We start from the raw sequence: 24,772 nt of genomic DNA, 5'->3' as shown, positions 1-24,772 counted from the left end.
TATGATCTCCATCAGAGTATAAATATTGCTCATCTGATTCCAATAGCGTCTCTTGTGCTCTGTTTAACTCCTGCTCCGTAACTATAACTGACCTTGTCTTGTCTTTTCGACCCCATTTTACACAATCTAATCTCAATTGTCACTCAGGTTGAAGTTACATGTGTCTGCCATCTGCTGGTGTAAAGTATGTAAGTTATTATAATTCTAAACATATACAAAGTTTTATGTTGGATGGAGGTGGTACCTGGATATAATCATCACACCTTTGACTGGACAGTCGACGGGAGGGTCTGTTAAAACTTGTGAACACACCAAATCTGTCGCATCTTGTCTGTCAGAAAGTTCAACTAAAAACAAGTTTCCTCAGCAGTCGACCCTAATTATATAACATATAGTGAACATTTTCATGATTCAAGCTGGTTGCCCAGCTGTCCCTCCTCCTTTCATCCATCTCGCTGGTCTGAAGAACAAAGCCTGTTTGCAGTGAAATACGTCTGCTTCACCACAAGCTGTTGATACTGTATCCACGGACAACAAAATGCCAGATCCTGCGCAGCATACTGAGGAGCGCCAGATGATTGAAATGCCAGGCGCCGCCGCCGCTTCTGATGTTTTCTGAGCAGATATTGTGGGAGGAAACGCAGCCATATGCTCAAACACATTGTACACGCCACAATGTTCCTTTCTCAGATGATTTGCATTTGGTCTTTGCCATGTGTATAGACAATAACTCATTAGGTAATGATTTGTTTAACAAGACTGCCTTTAAAACCTATGGAAGTGGGAATGCACCAGATTAAACCGGCTTTTAGCTGGGGGGGGCTGTCCTTAGGACACTCACGGTAATTTCGCCGAATATGATCCAGCCCTTTCGCAGCTGTAGCTCGGCCGCCATATTTGTTTACCTGTGTAATCTTGTGGTTATCCACATCTCCTGAGTCGCCACACTTGTATGGACGCATGGAAGCGCGTTGTGATTGATGGGATGTCTGACGCTGATGACAGGAGGAAACTACAGTTAAGTTCCAAACTTTAAACCATCGTTTGCAAAACTATGTCATAGATTTTTCATCTGAGGAGTATTTTGCTGTTTTAAGCTCCCTCCATATATATATATATATATATATATATATATATATATATATATATATATATATATATATATATATATATATATATATATAATAAAAATTAATTTTTCTACAAATAGATGTTAATCGAGCCGGTGACCTGGTGTGTCCGTAGGGGAGGGACTGGGGGCGGGGTTCTGAGCTGGGGGCGGGGCTTTGGAGAGCCTAATCCCATCTAAAAGACTGAGATTAAAACATGAAATCTTGAGAAATGGGTAGAAAACAATATATCAATCAAACAAACAAAGTCTTATTCACAGGTTCATTAAAAATGTTTTAGGGTAGCGGGCAGTCTTGGAGCCTATCCCAGCAGTCATTGGGCGAGAAGCAGGAATATACCCTGGACAGGTGTGAGAATCACAGGAGACCTGTCCGAGGTGTTTCTCACTTCTCATTCAATTTAGCTGGAACTGACTGCTGACCCCTGTGATTCTGAAAATGGGCAACGAGTATAAAACTGCAGAGACTGCTGTTCTAACCCGCGATGACAATCTTCTAATATTCTAAAATGTCGGTTAAAACATAAAGAGAACACGCTAGTGACATGATGTAAACACATGTAAACAAGTCAAAACAGACTATTTTACGACTGCAGCAAAACCATATACTCTTAAGTAAAGTGACTGAAGGTGTAGGGACAGTTACCTTATGATTATTTTTCTGGGTTACTGCCATTTCCAGAGGATGGCAGTGTTTGTTTTTGATGTGTCCTCATCTTATTGTGCCGCTTCCTGTCAGACAGGAAGACAATAATCCATCAGTTAGGAATGACTGTCACACCCCTTGGCATCTATTCAGGGTCATGAACATGATCATGGTACTTGTTCCCTGGTGCCCATAGTGCAGGGGCCCAGAGAGACCAAAGGAGTATTGTGTTTTTGAATATTTCATGTAATAACCTTATTATTATGTTGGATTTTGTTCGTTTCACCATTGATAATTATTGTGAAAACTCAGCAATGACACAAGTATTTGAGAGGAATATCATTTCTCGTCCATTATTGATGGTGATTTCAGAAGTGTGTTCTGAACTGACGTTAGCCCTTCGGGTTAAGTGCCCTTGGAGTCGCTCGCGTTGATAAAAGGTTGGTGACTCCTGCCATGTGCATCTCATACTCTTAACTTCTGGGAATCCTTAAAGTCTGGATTTATAAAAATTGGAATAATGCTTATTTGTGAGTGTTATGATTAAAACATGAGGTAAAAGTGAGGAAAAAAGTTTTTTCATTGGTCCCTGTTCACTAAACATCTAAGAATCATTGTGAAAAAAATGTAAGTACCGAATTAAACTCAACAGTTTTGATAGTCGATTTGTCCTCCACGTATACAGAGCTCCCTCGATCATTGCTGGGCTTAAGTCAAGGGACGCAATAGTTAATGCACAATGGGTGAAGGAAGTAGCTGTACAGTCGTGTAACCCAGGTTAGCGGCCGGTAACGCAGATCATCAGATCAAATCAGATTGACTGCTAATGTCTTACAGAGCGTTTTCTTCAATAAAACACGCTTAAACAATGAGACAGCACAAAACACTGCCAGAAAGAATAAATGTCTCAATTGTTTTCCTAAACTAAAAGGACTTACTTCCTCATATTGCTTCTCTCAGCTCTTATTGATCCTTCATGGTGTCACACAGAAGCATTCATAGGTTTTTGGAGTTCTGGACGACGAGACGAGGAGTAATAAGATGTTTGACTTGAACTCCGCCAGCAGCTTGTTGTTCAAACCAGCCTCGGAGAAAGTCATTAGTTTGCAGTCTTTAAATCTCTCAGCCACTGACACAACAGCTTTGTGGAGCTGGAGCAACCGAAAACAAGCTGAAATACATGGTGTGCTTTATGTACTGTATGTGGTCAGACAGAGACGACTCAGATGACAGAGCTCTTAATCCATCTCAAAAAAACATGCGATAAACTAAATTATGGTAATCTAAACACTGCCAGTACTAGCATGGTATTTATTTATTTATTTTTGTCAGATCTCCTTTAAAAATAGGCATTTTCTAGTCTTAAATACATATCAGAAGCAGAGTTAAAACAAGACGCTTGTCCTCAAATCACTGCACCAAATTTGACTGCCACCAATATGGAACGGATGCTAACCGGAACTAACCGCAGGCCAAATCAATGCTAATGGTGTTTATTGTTTTGGATGAGCAGTCCTGTTGAGTTCTGTTGTTGTTGCTAATAGCACAGCTGGACCCCAGATTCTCATCGACTACATGTCCAGTGAACGAGTATCTGGGGGTCCAGGTGCACTGTTAGCTGCTGACAGCTCTGGTCTACAACAATAGGACTCAGCTGCTCGTCCAAAACAATAAACTCCATATGCCTTGGTTTCACCTGCAGTTAGCTCCAGTTAGCATTTGAGTGATTTGACTCCGTGGGTGGGTGCACACGTTGTGAACTGCAGTACTGCTATGATACCTTGCTGGCTGGCTGTAATGTCTGCAGGTCTACTCTCCAGGTGCTTCACAACAGGTTGTGTGATTTTCCGGAGAAATGCCAGCTTTCTTTTGTCATTTTTACATGGGGATTGAGAAATTTTTTAAAGAGTAATTACGTTTCTCATCATGTGTAAATACAAATATCATGTTGTTAAAATAAATAATTTAAAAAATCATCTTATATTTATCATTTGATCCACCGATAATAAGTCAGCGATGCAGCCCTACTTATCGGTACTTGGCATCAGCAAAGAAGTGGTACTGGGATATCCCTAATTTTGATCAGTATTCGTTATGGAAATGCAGCAGTTGGACCTTAAAGACTGCACATTCGTGTGCATGTGTGGCTCTGTCTGCATTGGTGTACAGTATGTGCACGCGTCCGTTCCTGCACTGCAGCATCCATCTTTTCAGCCCTTTCTTTCCTCCACACTCATCCTGGTTCACCTCTGCCCTCGTCTTTCTGCACTATATCCTCCGTTCTATCCTGTCTCTTTGTGTCTGACTGGATTCCTTACCTCTCCTCCTGACAAATGAGGACACAGCTTGTCCACGAGCACTAGTGCATCAAGGGCATGACTAGGAGCACCGTCAGTCAAAAGCCAGCAACGCTTTCTCCGCCTTCTCCTTCAATCCGGTGGCTCGTTCCCTGGATCAGCTCTTCACCAGGCCGATTGAATATGAATTCCTTTCCCAATTCCATGTCCGTGATTTGAGGACCTCTGTCAGAGCATTGTCTTGGCATTACAATGAGATCCTGGTGCACAGATCCACATATGAAGCCACAAGGAGTTACTGGCTCAAGCACCTTCTTCAATACCGCAATACTTCACTTATGAGCTCCTGTGGACGTCCACTTCAAAAGCAGCAGCTAAAATCTGTTACGCTCACATTCCAGAGCCGTGAATTAATCCTCCGACTTTTTTTCATGAGACGTGGTATCCAGAAAAAATCTAACTCTCAGTCAGGAGGTATTGGCAGATTAGTTATAAAGCCATAAAGTCAACTGCGAAAAATCCATTCCACACTTGCACAACTATGAATCACTCATTCTTCGGCAAGTCTGTCTCTCTTTATATTCACTCGGGACTCTTACTACAAATGAGCAGTTAAACTACATCCTTTAAAGTGAATGGACATTAAACACAAGAATTTATGGAGACAGATGGTGAAGTTGAGCCGAGCAGCAACCATAATGAGGTCGCTCTCTCACCGACTGTGAAGAGTGATGTCAGCTGGAAAACAAAGCTCTCCGTGTTCCTCCAGTGGACGTCCGGACTCATGGAGCCAGATCAATGACAGATCAGCAGAAGGTTCCCTTGAAGCCAGTTTGGATGAACATTAGTCCCAACGCTGGATTAAACCTGGCTGGTTGAAAATGTTTCCTGGTCACCTTTAGGAAACAGTGTTCCTCTGGTAACAACTAAACTTTGCCCTCAGACATATTTTCGTAAGATTGTAATTATGTACTTATTACTATGATCATTACCATCAATTTTGCCTTCATTGCAACTCATGGAAATGTGTCAAACTTGTTGCCATTGACATCGACTGGTTTCTTTCTGATGAAAGTGTGGCCAAAGTTTTCAAAGAATCATGGTGCTGAAAGGAAAAATGATGGAGTATTCCATTCTCTGTTTTCAAAAGTCTTTTTTTTACTTTGCATTTCTTCTATTTTTATTTACTTTTTTTAGTTAGTCTTTGAAGTTTAGTCTTTTTTTTCCTCCGGGGTCATTGCACCATGGCCAACCTAAAATTTCTAGCTCCATCTATCAGTAGGATTGACCTCTCACCCCTGGTTACTATACTATACTACTAGTATATTGGCAGGTATCTTGCGATGTGATACGTATCCCAATAAGGGAGTGGCGAGACAGTACATTGCAGTGTATCCCAATTTTGTTGGTTCAGCAATATATTGCAATATGAGTTATCATTTTAAGGGGGTGGTTGGGAACCTGATAAGGCAGTACAATATCATGTGCATGAAAACAGGTTTATTGTGATGACGTCGGTCCTGTTAGACTTTCAGCTACACTTCACACTCCAGAAGAGGAATGAATTGTTATTCGACAAGATAGCTCCATTGTATAGAAAGAAACTGTTAGCATAAACCACGTCACAAACGCAGCAGCATATCCAAGTGTCGATGATGTGGTAATGAAGACAACACCGCGCAATCAGGTATCGCGACATTTGAGTGTATCGATACTTTATTACGCCCCCTACTGGTCACCACACTTGGGTCGCATGTTGAAAGTCATTTGCACATGTGCATCAGGAAAAATACATTTTTCTGATCCTGTTTTCTTTTTCTAACCACCTACTGCATTTTGATCAATGAATATGGCAGATACATGTTTGGTGTTAAACTCTCAGTCCTTATCGCAGACAAAACAGAAGCTCATCTTTGTTCTGATTCTGATTAAATGATGTGATTCTATCTTTGATGCACTCACATCTGTGTTGCTCCCCACGTCTATCTTGAGTACTGAAAAGTTGTAGTTCTAATTTCTTCAATTGCTTCTGTTAACGGCTTCTTTGTTGTCTCTCAGCTGTCTTCACAGAAGTGCCCCGTGACATGACAACACAGAGTGGCAAGGATGTAGAGATGGCGTGCTCCTTCCGCGGGGCGGGTTCGCCCTCGTACTCTCTGGAGATCCAGTGGTGGTACATAAAGGACTACACTGACGGGCAGGAGAGCCCTGCTTCAGCCACCAACAATGTAATTCAGCCTGAAGCATCACATACTTACAACACAGTTGTGATGGGCTGATGAGGTTTCATGAAACAGTGTCATGATTTTCAGGGGCCACAGATGGCGCTGTCTGCTGTATAATGTTTGGACTTCAACAACTAACTCAATGAAGCCTCAGATCATTTCTAACCCAAGAGCGCCATCTAGTGGCCTCTGGAAATCAGGACACTGTTTCATCAACCCTGCAGTACTGTTTCATGATACCTCATCTACCCATTACTTCTGTACACTATCTAAACCTACATATTCTGTTCATATTTGAATAGAATAAACATCCGCTGAAGATCAGTCACCAAATGAATCTGCAAGCTGGGATGAACTGGAGGCTCCTGCAAGTGTTGTGTTGTGAAGAGATGGTCATGTATTCCTGTGGTAGTGAAGCAGAAACAGAATGCAGAGTATAGAGCTTCATTGAGAACAGTCAGATGTTCTTTTTTCTCATCAGTGAAGTCATTTGTCACTTCCTGATTATGCACGCCTTCCTGAAATGGTTCATGCATACTAATATTGAGTCATATTTTGTGGTCAGCCAGCAAATCAGGATCCAAATTCCTCACACCGACTGTGAATTGTCAATTTTGATTGCCAATATTTTAGCCACATGGGATCATAAGGTTTGAGCATAGTTATTTATGGTTGGAAGGTGAAGGTGATAATGGATGATGGATATATATATATATATATATATATATATATATATATATATATATATATATATATATATATATATATATATAGAGAGAGAGAGAGAGAGAGAGAGAGAGAGAGAGAGAGAGAGAGAGAGAGAGAGAGAGTTGTGAGGGCTGTTGCGGTTCAGGAGCCAGTTACCAGAGTCAGCGCTGGATCTGTGTTTAATCCAAGCATCCATTTTAAAGGGCAACACAAGAGGAGGGCGAGGACAATGGTGGCCAAGACAAGAACAGAACAAGACACATAAAAGACAACACTTGGCTTTACTTGATGACACGATGACTTGACGACAACCAGATGGGACTCGATGGTTACGTAACTTACCTAACAAGACTATGACTTGGCTATACAAGACTGGACTGGACTAAACTGCTGCTTGACTTCATGTGGAGACTAGAAGAGCCAGGACTCGGCCAGACTGTGACTGGGCTTGATGTGGAGACTTGACCAAACTTAACAAGAGGACTTGAGGAAACGTGCCACACAGACATGACGGCAGAGCAGAAGGCACCAGCACTGGATGCCAGGTACCGAGGGGCAGATGAAGGGAACAAATCCAGACTCTGGGGGTCTCACTGAAGGGATGAACATGGCTGGTGATGTGTTTGTAGGAGCTGTTCTCTAATATGAAATGTGCATTTCTGCCTCAGTGTTCTCTGTGCTGAACCTGAGCTGCAGAGCCAGTTGAGGAAAATGCAGTATTAGTCTGGGCAGAAACCTCAGGCATAAAAATGAGAGGATAATTGCTGGTTAGCATTTGCCAGCTCCGGGGGAACAGGTTGACCCTCTCCCGTGATGGCGGCTCTCAGGGTCCCCTGTGGTGCCTGCAGACCCTATAATTGGCACTGAGAAAGAAATAGATTTTCAAGCTCTCTTCCCCCTCGATGCATAATTCATACCTGAGCCTAAAAGAAACACCCCGGTGCCGCTGCACACTCTCCAGCAAAGAGACTTGTGTGCGGCTTCAGACACGTTCTGCCTGTTAGCTCACAGAATAACAAGGAGCTTCTTCAGATAATGCCAGCAACATCAGGCCGAGCAGGATGTGTCTGTGTCTGTCGCTCACGTGTCATCTGTGTTTCAGGTCGCGCCGCTGGATGAGACGCTGAAAGGTGCCACCAAAATAAGTGTGAGTTTGATCTTTCTTCAGCAAAAACAATCCAGCTGCAAAAGGCTCGACGGGTTTTTATATAAACATGTTCAAGGGCTGATTTACATTCACTAGCTACAGTGCTAGCGCTATTAGCGTCAACACAGTCCTGACGTTCTCACTGAGGGCAGAACTAAAGATCGCTTGCCTTGGAGACACATCCTGTGTTTGCTGTGCCTCCACTGACAACCTACCACCAGAAAACCTGAATTATAGTGATCAAATCCTTTCCTAGATGAAATGCTAACATCAGACCTGTGCTTCTTACACACAATGTTTATAACGCTGTTCAAAAAAGGAAATATAAATTCAAAACATTGTGGAACTCATTGCATGAGAATAACACAGTTCTCACCTGTGTTCGTAAGTGAAGCTGTTGAGCAATGCTACGGTTGTCTTCAGACTTTGATCTCGTTTCCCGTTGGCATACGACCATACAATTTGGGTGCCTTTCTTTCACCCTTGAGACTTGTCAATAGCCCTATTAACTTGGGACCCACCAGGGGCTGCCAGTGTTCAGGATGTTACTGTACTGTACGTTGCCAACAAGCGCTGTCGATATCCACCGTCAGTCACTGCCTCTATGCTGCTGGATCGCACGCCACATTCTCTCTCCCAACATGCAACATGTTGACAACGGTCTCACTGGGTTTGGCTCCAGTGTTGACGTCAGCCTTCCGCATTTGGCTTTCAGTTGCATCAAAGGTTTCCCCTCCCGCAGCGTTTCCTGACATTGAAAAAGAATGGTTAGTATGAGCGACCGTGGGGGGTGACGGTCTTTCAGTGTTACTGTACTTGTGATACTCTTTGGTAGTACTTTACTGTATGTGCAGTCATTGTATCTGTGAGTCCAGCTCATGATCACATGAGGTGGTATTTATACCTACTGTAGTGGCTTAAAATTGTATTTCAAAAGCAGAACCGCATCAAATGCCTCCCAACAAAGAACCCTTACCCAACCACGATGAAGCTGGAGCGGCATGATCTGATCCAATTCAAAGCCTAATGCATGGATGAGGAAGGCTGACTTCTGTGTGCCTCCAGGAATACAGAAATCCCTTCTTGATGACCAGTATGTTACACTTGCTGTGTCGCCCTTGTTGTAGTCATGATGAGTCATAGAGTTTTGCTGGGGCATACATTCAGCTTGAAGTGCTTTTCTCAGATATATGTGTTCTTGTACTTCTGTCTTTGTGAGAACCTGGATGAGTTTCAACAGAGTGAGGACATTTTTTTTGCATTTTGAGGGTTAAAACTACAAAATAGTTGGGTTTTTATAATTGGATTTTAGTTTGGTTATGAGTAAATGTTAAGTTTAGCCATTTGTTTTAGATGGTTAGGTTTATGGGGCGATGCTGGGGATAGGGTTGTGACAGTTTTGACAGTTCTCACTAAGGTAAGAAGACAAACCTGTGTGTGTGTGGTGAAGCATATCTATTCTAGTGAGGTCCAATTTTGGAGAAGGCACATCCTTGTGGAGCCCTTATGTATTTGTGGAGCCCCTTTTGCCAGACCCCACAAGATTAGGCCTCAATTTGAGGATGAAGACTTCAAAATAACAGGGTCTTTATAATGGGCTGAAAGTTTGGTTCAGACCCCTGGTTAAGGTTAGCCATGTGTTTTGGATGGTTAGGTTTAGAAGGAGAGGCTGGGGAAGGGGTTATGATAGCAGTACAAGTGTGTGTGTTCAATATGTGGTGTGTTATATATGTGTTTGAGGGCAACCAAATTCTAAACTGCAATTTACTTGGTTACTTGACTCCCATGATAAGTAGTGAATGTTTTTGGTGCGTCTTCAGGTGGTGAAAGTCTTCGGCAGCAACATATCTCACAAGCTGCGCTTGTCCAGCGTGAAGAGCTCAGACGAGGGCACGTACGAGTGCCGGGTCATCGACTTCAGCGGAGCTGAAGCACAACAGCACCGGGTTGGAGCTTTCCTCCATGTGGAGCCAGAGCAGCACCCGTCGGTCCAGGAGGCTGATCAGCAGCACCTGCACGACTCAGCAGACAGACGGCTGAAGAGGAGATTAAGTGGCACGGACTGTGACCAGGGCTGTCTGCTTTAGAGACGCGTGGATGGAGCCGTCTGTGGAGGAGAACATCAAGAGCCTCTCAGACCTGCTGACCATCACTGGACTCACTGTTAAATAAGTGGTTGCTGAACAGCGTAAGAAATCACATGTTGACCCGTGTAACAGTTTGTGTTTCACTTTTTGTTTTACTGTTTTAGGTTGACTGTCATGAAAGTGACCTAAACTGTCACAAGAAATGAAGAAACCACGAGAAGAACCAAGTGGTGAGCCTGGTATTGTCATAGTTGAAAAGTTTAAAATCTAATCTATATTCTAGCTAACAGTTCTATACTAATCCTTTGCCAGAAATTGTCTTGCAATATAAACACACATATATTGCATTATTAGTCAAAGCACATCAGTTATGTACATGTACATCTTCTGACCTTCTCTGCCTTGATTTGATGTAGGATCCATTGTTTTCAAACATCGATGATGCTGTCTGACATTAAACTGCACAGTGTGTCTGTGTTTATTCGTCATGAATACTTGAACGCTGTTTGAGCCGCAGTAATGCATATTCATTGCATTTCTAAATTGGATCTGTCTGCGCACGATGCACCAGTTCTGGGGGCATAACCAGCAGATGGGAAAATATTAGTTATTAAAGAGACACTTCTGCCTCAGGAATGATGTTCCCGTGAAGTGACTAGCAGTTATTACACCAGTTTTTATGTTGTGTTTCAAGTCAGTCAGACATCTATTAGAAACAAAAGCTGTGGACATTATCACGCACCACTCTCAAATACTTCAACAAGTACGATCTCCCTCACATCCAGCCCCTTGTGTAACACAGAGAACTGCCATCAAAACATGGGCAGACTGTGAGTAAATAAAGCACTCACGAATTGGGGCAATCAACATGCCATAAAGTCTTGGTTTTCTCTGGAGGAGTGGATATAAAGGTTATTTCCAGCACTTAAGAATTCAGACATCATTAAAAGCCAGAATTCCTTTCATGGTCATATTGCAGTTTTACTAGCAGCAAAGTAAACTTGACTGTTCACGTGTCCAAGATGCTGATTCCTGTTAAACTAGGTGACCATTTATAAGCATTTCATTTTTATACCATACCATAAGAACCATGCAATAATCTGGGTTTCATTCTTATTTATTTGAAGCACAAATGAGGGTTTGCATTGTATGATAGTTTATTTTGAAACATACAAGTGTGTCAAAGTTGATCTGATGTAAACAGATGATGTGCTTCCTGTCCGCGCGTATAAAGACACATCACAAGGCGTTAAGAAGGGTCCAAAACATCGTCTCAATGAAAATCAGCTGCATAAGAGGTGGACACTCTTGACAATGCTACAGAAATAAACATCAAACATTTTCTGATGTCTTTTGTCCGAGTGCAAGATGCGGGAATCTCAGCTGCACATATAACACCTTTGACCAAAAAGAAAAACATCTGCTTGCACTGAAGACCAATGTCATAAATGTCTGAACTATTTCCCGATAATGACATTTTTGTAACCCTTTACATGGCACAGCCTGTTGCTGTCAAAGTCGACCACCAGCTTCCTCAGGCCTGAGTGGGTGGGAGTGAAATAGATTTTCACTTGGGCGTCTTCTCCGGGTCCCACTGCGCTGTTTAGCCTGAGAGACAAATATTTAAATGTTAGCAATAAACATGTGAGAGTTAACGCTGTCCAGCATGTACAAAAATGACGCCTCAAGCAGGGGGATTAGTACTAATCTCACAGTGATTCGTCTTCAGGCTTCCAGTGCATGTATAACTTGTCTTTTCAACAAGATAAAGAAAAATATTTTATCACAGCTTGAAACCATCGCTGTAGTCAGTTGAGAGCACCACAGCTTTCCCCAGCCTCTCACCCTAAACCTCCCCTTCCAAAACTAATGGCAAACCTTAAGCAGGACTCTGAACCAAACTGAAACCCATTTATATTGACCCAGTTATTTTGAATGTCCACACAGTCATATGGCCCTTAGAGGGATAGTGTTTTCTCAAGAACTGGTCCGCACAAAGTAGTACAAACAAGCACACGGACACAGCGACAAATCCTCCAATTCACATCTACGAAGAGCAGATTTTTGGGCTGTCAGAGCACTGCGTGCAACACTGCACAGGCCCCTCACGGTCAAGATGTCTCTTGAAACAGCACTGCGCTCTGCACCTCTCTGAGATGATGTTTCCTCCAGTCAGGTTCGCTCCCTCGATGCTGAAGCAGCAGTTCTCCAGTGGCTCTGGCAGTGGGTTCTTCAGAGTCAGCTCGGCAGCCAGCTTGCGGTTCTCCTTTGGCTCCCCCAGGATCTACAATTGGAAGAATCCGGTCGTGTTACAGCTCTGAACACAAAGAACTGTTCCCGACATGAAAACACAGAGCTCCTTTTAGGTGTGCGTTTGTTACACTCACTCTGACTTCAATCTGAGGATTCTCCAGCACAATGTTCCTCACTGCCAGCACGGCCTTGTCAGAGGTGTATTCGTGCAGCAGAGCGCCCAGACGGATCAGGTTGTCGTCAGTGACCAGGGGGCCGTACTTGGAGTAGTTGAGCCTCAGCTGCACCTGCCGAGCTGCCAGCGCAAACGTTAGTGGGACAAAGGTGGGTTATACTAACAAAGCTTTTATGAGTGACTTCTTGTACCAGCTCCCGGTGAGAGCTCCACATTAAGCAGATCTTTGAAGCCGCAGCTTCCCCCCAGGACACCGTTGTAAGTCACAGCGTAGGAGCCAAACACCAGACGACACCTTTTGTTGCTCTGCGTGTTGTTTGTGACGACGGCGAACACATCAAAGTCGCAGCCTTTCTTCATGTCAGGTGAGACTTTGATAGCCAGATGCAGGTTCTGGTTCTCCTTCTCCAAGAGCAGCTTATTCTGGTGGCCGGCCTTTTTGAAAGTCTCCCGCTCTTCATCAGAACCTGGTGAAGAGGAGCAAACAGGATGAAGGATAATTCGAGTATGTCGGCTCTGGTTGTGTGTTCAGTTGGAAGACGAATGGGAGAGAAGGAGGAGGACAGAGGAGAGTGTCTCTCTACACTTCACCTTCAGGAAACTTGTACAGGTGAGTGATGTCTTCTCTGGCATCACTGCCGACACTCTTGGTGCTGATGTTTTGACCCACCAGAGTCACGCTGGTCACCTCAGACGTGCTTCCATCCGCTTTCGTCATGACGGTGAGAACATCAGCGTTGACCTCAGCAAACACAAACGGCGCGTCGTACTTGAAGGTGAGTTCCCCCTCCTTGATGGCCCGCACAGGGATGGGACCACAGCAGTAGACCTCTGCAACATAATCCCTATCAGAGTTTTGTTTTAAATATCAGTGACCTGTTATTGAAGTGGTGGATTACTGTCGCTCTTCTCCTGAGGTGTTGGGTCAAAGGCTTGCCACCCGTCGAAGTCAGACCCGGAGAGGTCCTGTCTGGTCATCCAGCCCTCCACCCAGCAGTGATAGTTCCTGGAGAGGGGTCACACCTTAGCATGCAGCTTGTAGAGTGGTGAGGCAACGGCAAATGTTTGAATCTGAGTTGAGCAACCAGTGCACACACACACACACACATGCACAGCCACACGGTTGTATCACTATATATCTGTGGGGACATAACCTTTTCCCCAGCCTCTCACCCTAAACCCATCCATCCAAAACAACCTTAACCAGGACTCTGAATTATAATGACTCAGTCATTATAATTTGAAGCTTTCATCCTCAAATTGAGGCTCAGACTTCTGAGTTCCAGCAAGAGGTTCCCGCACGGAGGTGTGTTTCCAGGAATTGGTCCCCACATATATTGCCATACAAGTTCGCACTGGTTCTGCACGACCAGCTATATAGCTTCCCCACTGTAGGTTCTTTTGTTTGTCATTTTATCCATTTATTTCAACAGCATTAATTTTAAAAGCTTTGACTGGATGTCTGCAATGTTTATTCTGCAATCTTTGTTTTGTGTTTTTATACAAAACTAGGGTTTTTGTGAGATGAGTTGAGTTAGTTTGTTGGTTTAGTTGTTTTTGTTTGTGTCTGTGTTCTTGTATGTTTGCGAGAACCTGTATGAGATTTTAGTCAACAGAGTGAGGCCATTCTTGCAAAGTGAGGACATTTTGGCCGGTCCTCACTTTGTCAAGCCTCAGTTTGAGGTTTAAAACTACAAAATAGCTGGGTTATTATAATTGCCTTTTAGTCTGGTTAAGGTTAAATTTAGCCATTTGTTTTAGATGCTTAGGTTTAGGGTGAGAGGCTGGGGAAAGGGTAATGTTAATGTTTGTCAATGACGGTCCTCACTAAGATAAGAAGACAAATGTGTATGTGTGTGCGGATGTGTTCTAAATGTAACTTTAAGGAAGCTGTTCTCAACAGCACAGTGTTTCCTCATGCAAACATTTGTTTCCTCCAACAACCCAACTAACAGATGCTGTCTTGTTCTTCAGAATAACCTCAGAGGCTCTGAAGAGGCTCGACAACATGCTAACAGCAGAACATTGGAAACATTATAGGCCACTCTGGTGTTGATAACAGCTTCCTTTAAGTTTCATATAGAACATGCTGCCCGCTGCAGCAGGAAGACACAACATGGACAGCCGTTTCTGTTTCCTGGTGACATGCTTTACACCTGACATGGTTCTTCATAATGAGAATGACACCAAGCTGGCAGCAGTGCGGTGTGTTCAAGGACTCCAACAAATTGTGTCCAGCATTATTTCAATATGGGACGCATCATTTAGAGGTCACATACCAGAATGAATCCGTATTTCAGGGGACGGATGGTAAACCACTGACAAGACAGATGAGCGTCTTGCGCCGCATGATCTTAAACAACAATCTAAACATCCTCTGTTCCACCAGCAGACTGGAGGGAAGGCTGCTCCATTGTTGGTGCCAGTCTCGTGTTACACCAACGGCATTCACAGAAAATGGAAGTGATGGGTTCTAACCAGATCATTTCTCTGGAAGCCACAAGCTTCCCGTTCTCGTCGATTTTGCGTTCGATGATGAGGTTGCGGTTGGTGTCGTGGGCTGACAGGTAGTTGGTGACCACTCTGCAGGGGATGCCAAGAGCTCTGGAGACTGAGAGAATAACACAGTGGTGAGAGGCAGCGCCTTTATCATGACTGTACATACATACAGGGATGTCATGTTTCTGAGTGATAGTGACCTGCGACGGCTAAGCGTCATATCTTACTAGTGCAGGCCACCGCTGCAAACACCCAGCACTGGCCGTAACGAACCGGCTGACACTGTTGCGTGTCCCATTTGCGGAGAATCTCCACGCTGCCCTTCCAGAACATCGGGCTGACTCCACCCTCATATCCATCAGTCCATTTTCCCAACAGAAGCCCTTGATCATCATTACAATTGACCTGCCAGGAGCAAAAAACAAGGCAGTAAGAGGTGGACTGTAAAATTGCCAGCTGCGTCGAAGCCTTACCATGGCGCTCAATACTCTGGACACATACACAGGATTCCTCCTCTTAGAGCAGTCTTTAGCAGGATTGTTGAAAAATTTAGGATTGGTATCCAGAATCCGCAGACAGATGTCGAGGATTCTGCTCTCAAACTGAACAGGAAACAAACATCATCAGCTGTCCTGGTACTGCACCAACAAGCACACTGTCAATTGGGGTTTAACTCTGCAACACTGTAAAGCTCTCATGGACACATGAGCAGTGGGCCACACTAATCTCACTCAATTAGACATTTCTTGGTTGCAATCCAAACTGCCTGCTGCCAGAAATATCCGCATCTATAAATGTGTTTCAAGCTTCAAACGGGTGTACGTGGCCTCCACCCAGGTCTTTGTTTATAAATACACGTTACCACGGTTTGCTATAATGAGTGGACTGGTGATACTGAGCCAGTCCCTCCAGGATTTCAGTTTTTTTTATTGACTGTCGCAGCAAAAAATGTTTGATTATGTGGCAGATTTTTAACATTGCCATCATTTATGGTTCGGGTACAAGATGACGGGACATAAGGAGTTAAAAAAAAAAAACTACGGTCAGTATTTAGCCTAATACAGCTCTAGGCTGCAATGATTGGAACAAAATATGCTTTATTTGTGTAATAAATATACGATTAAATAAATACAACTTTTTTTGCTATGATGTTCCACGAGTAGTTTCCGGGCTGACAGTGTGTAGTGAGTGCTCGTTGTTTTCTTACGGAGCTCCTCACAAGGGCGGAGCCTCAGACGTAAACGTGGGGAATGTTTGTGTGTGTGTGACCCGAGTTGTTCATTAATGCTGCCAGTTAAAACGGTAACTGCTGATATAGCGTAGAGAGAGATGGAGCTCTTGATCAGCCATGTTTGTTTACGTCCTCCCCGTATAGTGTTCAAGTGACGGCACGCTGCACTAGTGAGTTTTGCTTTTTAGTTCCTTCTGTTCTACATTTCAATCATGGGAACTTAGAAATTTATGAATGGATTCAGAATCGAGACCCTTAGTGGTAAAACTTTCGCTTTTACCATCTCACATGACTTCTTCTCATGAACGCCAGCTGCTGCATGAAAAGCTGGCGTTGATGAGAAGATGAGGCCTAGGGAGGCAAGACTCAAATGGCTTGGACACGTGGAGAGGAGAGACAGGGAACATGTTGGATGAAGGAGGTTAAATGGGAATACCAGGTAAAAGAAGAAGGCAGAGAAGGCAATATTACACAGTCTGGCATTTATATTTTAGTAAATGAAAAAAATGTTGATGGATCCACCTGGGTGAGACATGGAATCCTCAGCTGTAATATTTTACTTCATTGTCTTCACACAGTTATTTTGGAGCTGTTGTTGATCAAAACATTTACGAAAGAGGCACGACATGTTCATCACATCAGAAAAATGACTCATCACCTCTCACCTCAGTGATTTCAAACCGTGTTACACTTGGGCAGCCAATTCATCAGAATACATCAAGTTTATATCAGACTTGGCGTCAGCTTTTTATCTCTACAAACATCCATTTCCCTCCTGCAATGCTGTGTGTGGAAGTGTGGCTGTCAGCATGCTGTTAGTGTTGGTACCTGGCCAAAGTTCCAGGGAGTTGCTACGGGATATTTGTAGCTGCCACGGAAGATAATTCCATCCTGAGATAGGACGTATTCCTGCAGACTCTGCTCATCATCCAGATACACGGCGTCTCCTGTTGTAGCACGACACCACACTTGAAATATGACGTCCTACATACTGCGAACTACACTTTCATCTACTGGTACCAAGCTGAGCCTGTGAAGCAGGTGGAAAACCAGGCGAGCCAGTGACACAGCGTGATCAAGAGAAAAGGATATTCGTGCTATCTATCTATCTATCTGTCTGTCTGTCTGTCTGTCTGTCCGTCCGTCCGTCCGTCCGTCCGTCCGTCCGTCCGTCCGTCCATCCATCTATCTATCTATCTAGCTATCTAACCATCCATCCATCTAACAGTCCACTGCATCATTGTACTTGAGTTATGGTCTGCATGCTGGAGGCAAAGGTTACAACAGCATAGTTACCAGGCACTCCCTGTGTTTATCTATAATTATCTGAATAACAGAGTTGTTTTTTTCAACAGTATCTTTTGGGAATTGTATCAGAGGAAACCAAACAAGGGCAAAGAAGCCAAGACTGAGCTGGTATCATGGTCACGGTTCATTATCTGTGCTCTTAACAAGCACTTTGATGTGACCGGTGTCATTTAAAATCTAGCTTTCTTCATCTAAACAGGATTTGTCTTGCTTTTTTTCCTGGTTTTACTGCAGCTATTGGTGATTTGGCTTTGACAGGCTCGCTCATTTAAGCAAGTGAATCACTGAAGGGATAAAGAGCTCATTTGAAATGGTATAGAATTGATTGATGATGAAGTGTTGTGCTATTTCTGGACTGAGGGTGATCCCTCGGCTCCCACTGCCGTCATCGTGGATAAGAAAAGCTTGACGGAGGGTCTGTTTACTCACCTGGACACCAGGGGTTGAACAGCAGGATGAACTGAAGCTGGCCGGATGAGCCAAGTGTCAGAGTGTATCGGCCAATTGGGGCTTTGGGCGGCGAGCAGATCGACAGGGTGACTTTTTCTCCAGGGGGACTGACGACTGCAGCGCTCCAGCGGTTAGCTTTGGTGTTGGTGGAGAGACCGAAGGAGGCCCTCGTGGCCCACTCCTCTGATGGCTGTGGACCTGTACGAGAGCGGAAATAAGTTGCAGACATCAGCAAAGGAAGAGAATTATCAGCATCACCCTTCACTGGATAGCAACCGACGCCTTTGGTGAAGATGCGATAGTCCGGCTGCACGTATATAAATAGTCAATCTGTCTTTTTTATTTATTTTTTTTATCGGTGATTGAGCAGATGCTTCCTTTGGCGAGCAGCACTTCCTGTTCTGAAGTTCAATGCAATCATTTTTATATCAACTGGGAAGCAAAAACATTTCCATGATGTTGCTCCGGAATGTTGACTAGAAATGCACCAAGGTCAAGGTCAACTATTTTGATGACCAGCAAACATTTGTACAGCTATTGTTCGCTGCTGTAAAGCAGCCGCCGTATCGCTTACAGTGAAAACATTGGAAAATGAAACAATAGTTTTCCCTTTCCTCCGCATCCACGTCCACATCATTATCATGAGCACCTCACTTGGGGACTCTCAACACTGCATCAGCAGGGGAGCTGTTTTTTAAGCGCTCTCATTTCCTAACCAGAGAAGCTTTGGTGCTTTTACTGTCGAAGCCAGCAGAGACGTCAAAATAGAAAGAGCAACATCTGAGAATGCAGGTGAATCCATTGTACTTAAACTAGACAGATGACTGAAAAACAGAGCTTCCAATAACAAAGTTCTACAGTTTGAAAGTGATTACTTCTTTTTCTTATAGTCGTACGTATGTATTTTTAACCACATTTTTATATATGTGTGGGGTCACTACAAACTAAATTGTAGCTAGGCAATGAAAAAAAAATCTCAGTTTCACATTCAAAACACCTCAATGCATATAATTTAACACTAATAACTGCTAAAAAAAAAATGAAACACAGTTTCACATTACTCTGAATGTATGTTATAATGAGTGTATAATGAGTGAAACTGTAAAACCTGCAGTTATAAATTAATATTAAATGTAACGCGTAAAACTTTGGACAGTTCTCACAGTCAAAACAGTCGGATGCTTCAGTTCTCCAAATATTAGAGAAATATCTGAAGTTTTCAACATTTAGTAATGTTAATAGTGTGTGACGTAAACTTTCACAAAACTTAGTTTGTGCTGTGCACATGACTCACCAGTTCAACAAAGAGCTCTATATGATGAACACTTTGTTTATTTGTTTATTTGTTTATTTTTTGCCTCCAACCTCCACAGTTTGACTTGTCAATCGGCCACAGTCGACATGGGCATCACGGCAGAAAGTCGGTGATATGTGAATCCTACTGAGGTCTGGTGCCCCAACATCATTACATTTATTACTCTACTGCGCATGCGGACTTTGACGGAAGTACAGTAAGGAAACAGTTCACTGATGCGACACATAGGCTCAATGTTTTGCGACGATGAAGCTTAGAAATCTTGAAATTGTCCTGTTATATTATATCCACAACACATCAAAGTGAGGGGAGGTGGATGACCAGTACCTGTCTCCACGGTGAGATCCAGGGAGCTGACTCCAGGCTGGTAGCTTCCCGAGCCAAGATACAGGCTGATGTTGAAAGGCTGTCCTCTTCTCACGATCAGACGGTCGACTCCATTCAGATCCGTGTGATGCGCTTGGTTATTAACCTTGTACTCCAGGTCCCACCTCTCGATGTCCAGTGCTGCAGTAGAAGGAGTAGATTACATTTTGACATTGAATTCTATCGGAGCACTTGCAGAGATTCCTGACAGCTTTCCACCAAGTTGTAGGCACACAGTAGATCGTCTGTTCCACTTCTGTCTTGATTGTTTGGTCACAGACTGTCGAGATCACAGTGGGTTTTTACCTTCAAACTGCTGTAAATTCAGGGTGACCCGGAGTATTGTTGGGGGGCCTGCCTTGACAAGAACTGCTCCCGGCCTTGACTGCATTCTTTCCGAAAATAAACGGTCACGTCGCAACAATAGACGTCGATGTTATCAACGCAAAATATACAGCTTATCTTTCACTCGCTGACACAAAGCTCATGTTTCTGCACCATTTTTACAGCAGGTTTATTGCCCTGCGGTAGCGCTTTTTTTTCCAATTTAACCACAGGAATAATATAAAAGTTTATGGTGCTGTTAGAGCGCCGCAAACACCGCATGGCTAGTTACAGGTATGGAGCTGTAGAGGGACAGAATGTTTTGCAAGATGCAGTAGTCGCAAGTGACTTGAAACAAGAGGTGGATTTACTGTACAGAAGCCACCACGGAATGTCAAGCTGTTGACCTAAAGTGACTTTTTACACACTCTGACAAGGGGCTGGAAACAAATTAAGGGATGGACACTTTGTATTGAACCACGTTTGTTTCAACACACGTGGTTCTGGCCCACAGGACATTTGATTTGATCAGAGATGAGATTTGACTGAGATGTTTAGAAAACACAGTAAGTGAATGCTTTATCTTGGAGGCACCTTTACTACACTGCAAAACCACAGAGTCACCCAAATATTATTGCTTTTAACGTCATCAAAACACAGCTATCATCGCGATGTGATCGGTCAGACCTTTCTGTCCTGCAATGCATGATGGGATGCCTCAAGACCAAGCCACACTCTTTTTTTAAAGGAGCCTGTTCTATAGATCCTCAAGAGACTCACGCTGGCACCAAGTGGAAAGCAAGGATTCTTTTAAAGCAAATAAATAACATCAGATGATGCAAAATGACCCACGACAAGTGGCAAAACTACAAACCCGGCCTTCGGCCCAACCTCACCAAGACTTAGCCCCTGGCCACCCTCCGGTCAATTCAGTTTGAGACCCCCGGTTTACATGACACAACTTGACGTTTGAAGTAGGATTAGAAGAAGAAGTAGAATTATTGTGGAAGCCATTGACTAAGCTCAATATTGGTGATCTTATCTTTATATTAATACAGTCTGTGCCTTTCAATTTTAGAAAATACTAGTCTCACTGTTTTTTTTGTTAGTTTTTCTGTCCTATTCTCTTCATTTGTGTGTATTTCTTTATGTTGTTTATTCATCTATTTTCAGGTTTTTTTCTTCTTATAAGTAAAAATGCAAACATGTTGGACCCCCAAATAAGTGTTTGTTGCAACATGATTTGCAAGTGTTGAAAGATTAAAGCCACAGAGAACTACAACAAAACAACTTATTATCATCATCAACATCATCTTGAAGTGTCAAACGCTTCCTGTCAAAGGCATCACTTGAGTATATCTTGCATTAATAAAGAGTGTCGTTTTAATACAGAAACAGAGATCATCTGTTTTCGTGAGACAGCAAACTCATTCTTCGGTCCCATCACACACTTGAGACATACCCCATAATGTCTTAGATGTCACAAAATGAAATACATATGTTGATGCATATATTCTTGTTTTTGTTCATTCATCAAAATATAACATGCTGTTATTGAACGACATATCGAGCCACTCGTCCCAAATGTTAACTTTCAAGTCAGGCATATGAGCAAAACACTGAACTTAAACTCAGAATCTGGAGTGTTGAGTGAAGAAGAAATGCAAAGCTCAGTCTGGTATTGTGTTCAGTCGTGATCTAAAAAAGCTCATCTTGTTTGACCAGGTGAGTGAGAAGGGCATTATGATCGCTTCACTGGCCCCTCTGAAGCAGCTCCATGTTCTCACAATGAAAATATTCGTTGACTAATTTCCCACGGTTGAGCGCATAGGTGGAATAGGCACACCAAATTTAACGCCCCACCCAGAAGCACGCACGCTCTCACTACCAACCGAGACGCTTCACCACACTGGAGCTTCTCATTGAAATGAGTTGCTGTTTCGTCATCCCTCGTCCTCACCCCCCACTCTCTAAACATGAGGTGCTGCTGGTGGAAACAGGCAGGCGGTGGTAATGTCATGACGCGACCCGAGTAAACAACTTCTAATAAGCTGGACAGACTTCCTGCTGTTTCACTTTGAGCTGAAGGAAGTTTCCTTCATGCTCTTCAAGGCCCTGCAGTCTAACTGAGGCTGACCTCTAATTGAAAGCATGTTTGTGGAACCAACTGAAACATATGTTTCAATGATGACAGCCGGTTACATCCTTCAACAGCTGAGGACTTAAAGCTGCGCAGCCTCCACTGCACTGAGAACTCAGAGGGGACGCCTTACTTTCCATTAAAAAGAGTCTTTTTAGAATCTCTGTATTCGTATGACCATGAAATACATGTGAAAACAATTCCAAAAATGGAAGGCATGTGGGCGGCCGTGACCCCAAAAGCCTGCAAGTAGTAATGAATTGGGAGAAGCACACAGCATCCAGGGTGTTACTTTAACGTGTTACTGTGGTTTGGTCTGCGGAGGTAATGAAACGTAGTTTTTATTAGATCTCAACATCAAGGTATAAATATAGAAGACATGCTGGTGCCGGAATATTTTCCCCGTGTTTTGGAGTTCATGCATGGATGTGGAGGTTCAGGGCCCCTGCACTCATGAACATGGCTGTCACACTTCATATCATATTTACTCTGGATTCAGGATTGAATAAGTGATGTCAATGATCTCAGAGAGAAACTGTTGCGAGATACTTTTGTATGAATATTGAAGTAACCAGATGAGGGTCTTATTCTGTGCCTGATTTTAGTTGCTAGGCCTTAAACCATATGGCAAATCATGCAGCAGAAAATAATGTGTTTGTCTCTGGTGCATCCATTTTAGGATCTACTCTAGGGTTGAGATGAATGCCATCACTGATATTAGTCTTTAACTTGGTGCATATTTTCACTGCTGAAATACTTGATATTTAAGTTTATGTCTTAGATTTGTATTTTATTTTATTGCTGTTTTTTTATTTTTATTTATTTATTTAATCTATCCATCTAAAACAAACAAACCAAAACAAAGACAAAGAGGATAGGAATGTTACAACCATTAAAAAAAAACAACACTTTTTATTCACACTATTCCAAGAATTTGAACCTAGAATCAGTGTCTGCAGCTCTTGTCTCGCTGCCTGTTCGCCACCAAAGCCCCTGTGGCTGAGTACTGTAATATACCACGGTGAATTGGGTAGTGCACATACACATATTGATCTTATTAAATTGTCACGAATTTATTAATTTATTTCATCGCACCTTCACTTTGGGCTGCAATTGTTGTGGATTGCTCCTTTGGAATCTTGGTGCCATTGTATTTAATTCCTTACATGTTGTTGTATATTGATGCCAAAGCCATGCCTTTCTTTTCTGTGTTTTATTTAATATTTATTTTCCTTTTTTGGATGAATTCTATCATTATTCGTACACTGCACTGGACTGCATATTTTGACCGCTGCTTAGTGAATGAAGACTTAATGGACTCATGGGAGAGGCCTGGAATTTTGTTTGTAATGGGTGAAAAAATGAGACATTATGTTTGTATTGTATGATAATGACCTTTTAATAAAATATATATCTGCATTGCATGATACATAAACTGTAGAAACAGATTTTTTTTTTTTTTTTTTTTTTTGTGAAATTGGGACGACACTCCAAAGCCTCTCAACCACCTTCTGACAGAATATGTTTCCATCCCAGAACAGAAATAGAACAAAATACCATCTGATATAAAGGAGCTTTTCATGCAGGACTAAGAACAGTGAACTCATTTAAATGTGCATTCACAGGTGTGAGTACAAGAATCAGAATCAGAATATAATTTATTGCCATGGTCAGTGGGGGTTCCACCAACTAGGAAAGTGCTTCGAAATAAAGTGATGTTAATAAATAAAATACAATAAAATACAATAAAATTACAAAGGCTGATCATATCTGACCTGATAAACCATGACGCAAAAATAAAAGTGTGGATATTAAACAGGATCAGGCTGAATATGTTTTCTTTGTCCCCATGTGACCATTCAAGTTTTAGAGTTCAGTTGCGTTGTTTCACCTGTGGCGCTCAGTCATGTTTGCGTCCGAGTTCTATACGTTCAACAACAAATTTGAAAAGACTGCAGTTCCTTTGTCTGAATGAAACTTAAACACCTGGCTCCTGAATCTGCAATTTGTCTCCTGTAAGGTTCAAATAGCTCCGGTTATTGGCTTGTCTCCAAGCTTGTCTCCTCCATAAAGCTGGTAAGAGTTCACTAGAAGAGCGCAGCTGCGTCTGTGCGGCTGTTACGAGAGTGCGGCTCTCGGGGAGGCGGTCATCATCACGCGGGTGAAACATTTCTGTCTGAGACGTTGACGTTTCTGACTGACATCTTTGTTGGGATGATCGGACGCTTCATTCAGACAGACTGTCCAACTGTTTCACACCAGGAGCCGTTCATATATTGATACCCTCACGGATGTTTGTAAATCACCGACAGAATAAAGTTGTATAAAGCATAAATATATATATATGAATGAGTTATACAGACTTACCTTGACTCATGGTTGCAAGTGTAACTGGAGGGAGACTGGCAGGAATAACTTTGGAGTCTCTCAGTGGGTCCCGGTGTTATTTGTAGTCCTCACTCGGACCGTGGC

At 42.9% G+C, this 24,772-nt stretch overlaps 2 protein-coding genes across 2 annotated transcripts in view; one reads left to right on the top strand and one right to left on the bottom strand.

The window, feature by feature from the left end:
- Positions 1-11,546, top strand: part of LOC128760336 (V-set and transmembrane domain-containing protein 2-like protein) — a 20,661-nt gene extending 9,115 nt beyond the window's left edge. The window contains exons 2-4 of the mRNA XM_053867654.1: positions 6,131-6,300; positions 8,108-8,152; positions 9,973-11,546. Of these exons, the coding sequence (XP_053723629.1) occupies positions 6,131-6,300; positions 8,108-8,152; positions 9,973-10,239 (482 nt within the window). The 3' untranslated portion in view covers positions 10,240-11,546. The remainder of the gene's footprint in view (positions 1-6,130; positions 6,301-8,107; positions 8,153-9,972) is intronic.
- On the bottom strand, positions 11,346-24,772 carry tgm2b (transglutaminase 2b). Its single transcript, XM_053867651.1, has 13 exons — positions 24,668-24,772; positions 19,798-19,977; positions 18,135-18,353; positions 17,226-17,344; positions 15,640-15,768; positions 15,394-15,571; positions 15,146-15,278; positions 13,567-13,673; positions 13,259-13,498; positions 12,859-13,134; positions 12,627-12,787; positions 12,387-12,523; positions 11,346-11,847 (listed from the first exon to the last, which is right to left on the bottom strand). The coding sequence occupies exons 1-13, from the start codon at positions 24,675-24,677 to the stop codon at positions 11,697-11,699; spliced, it is 2,040 nt and encodes a 679-aa protein (XP_053723626.1). The 5' UTR covers positions 24,678-24,772; the 3' UTR covers positions 11,346-11,696.

This window comes from Synchiropus splendidus, chromosome 6 (genome assembly GCF_027744825.2).
Source record: "Synchiropus splendidus isolate RoL2022-P1 chromosome 6, RoL_Sspl_1.0, whole genome shotgun sequence".
Classification (NCBI taxonomy): Eukaryota; Metazoa; Chordata; class Actinopteri; order Syngnathiformes; family Callionymidae; genus Synchiropus; species Synchiropus splendidus.
This window is presented reverse-complemented; position numbering and strand designations above follow the sequence as displayed.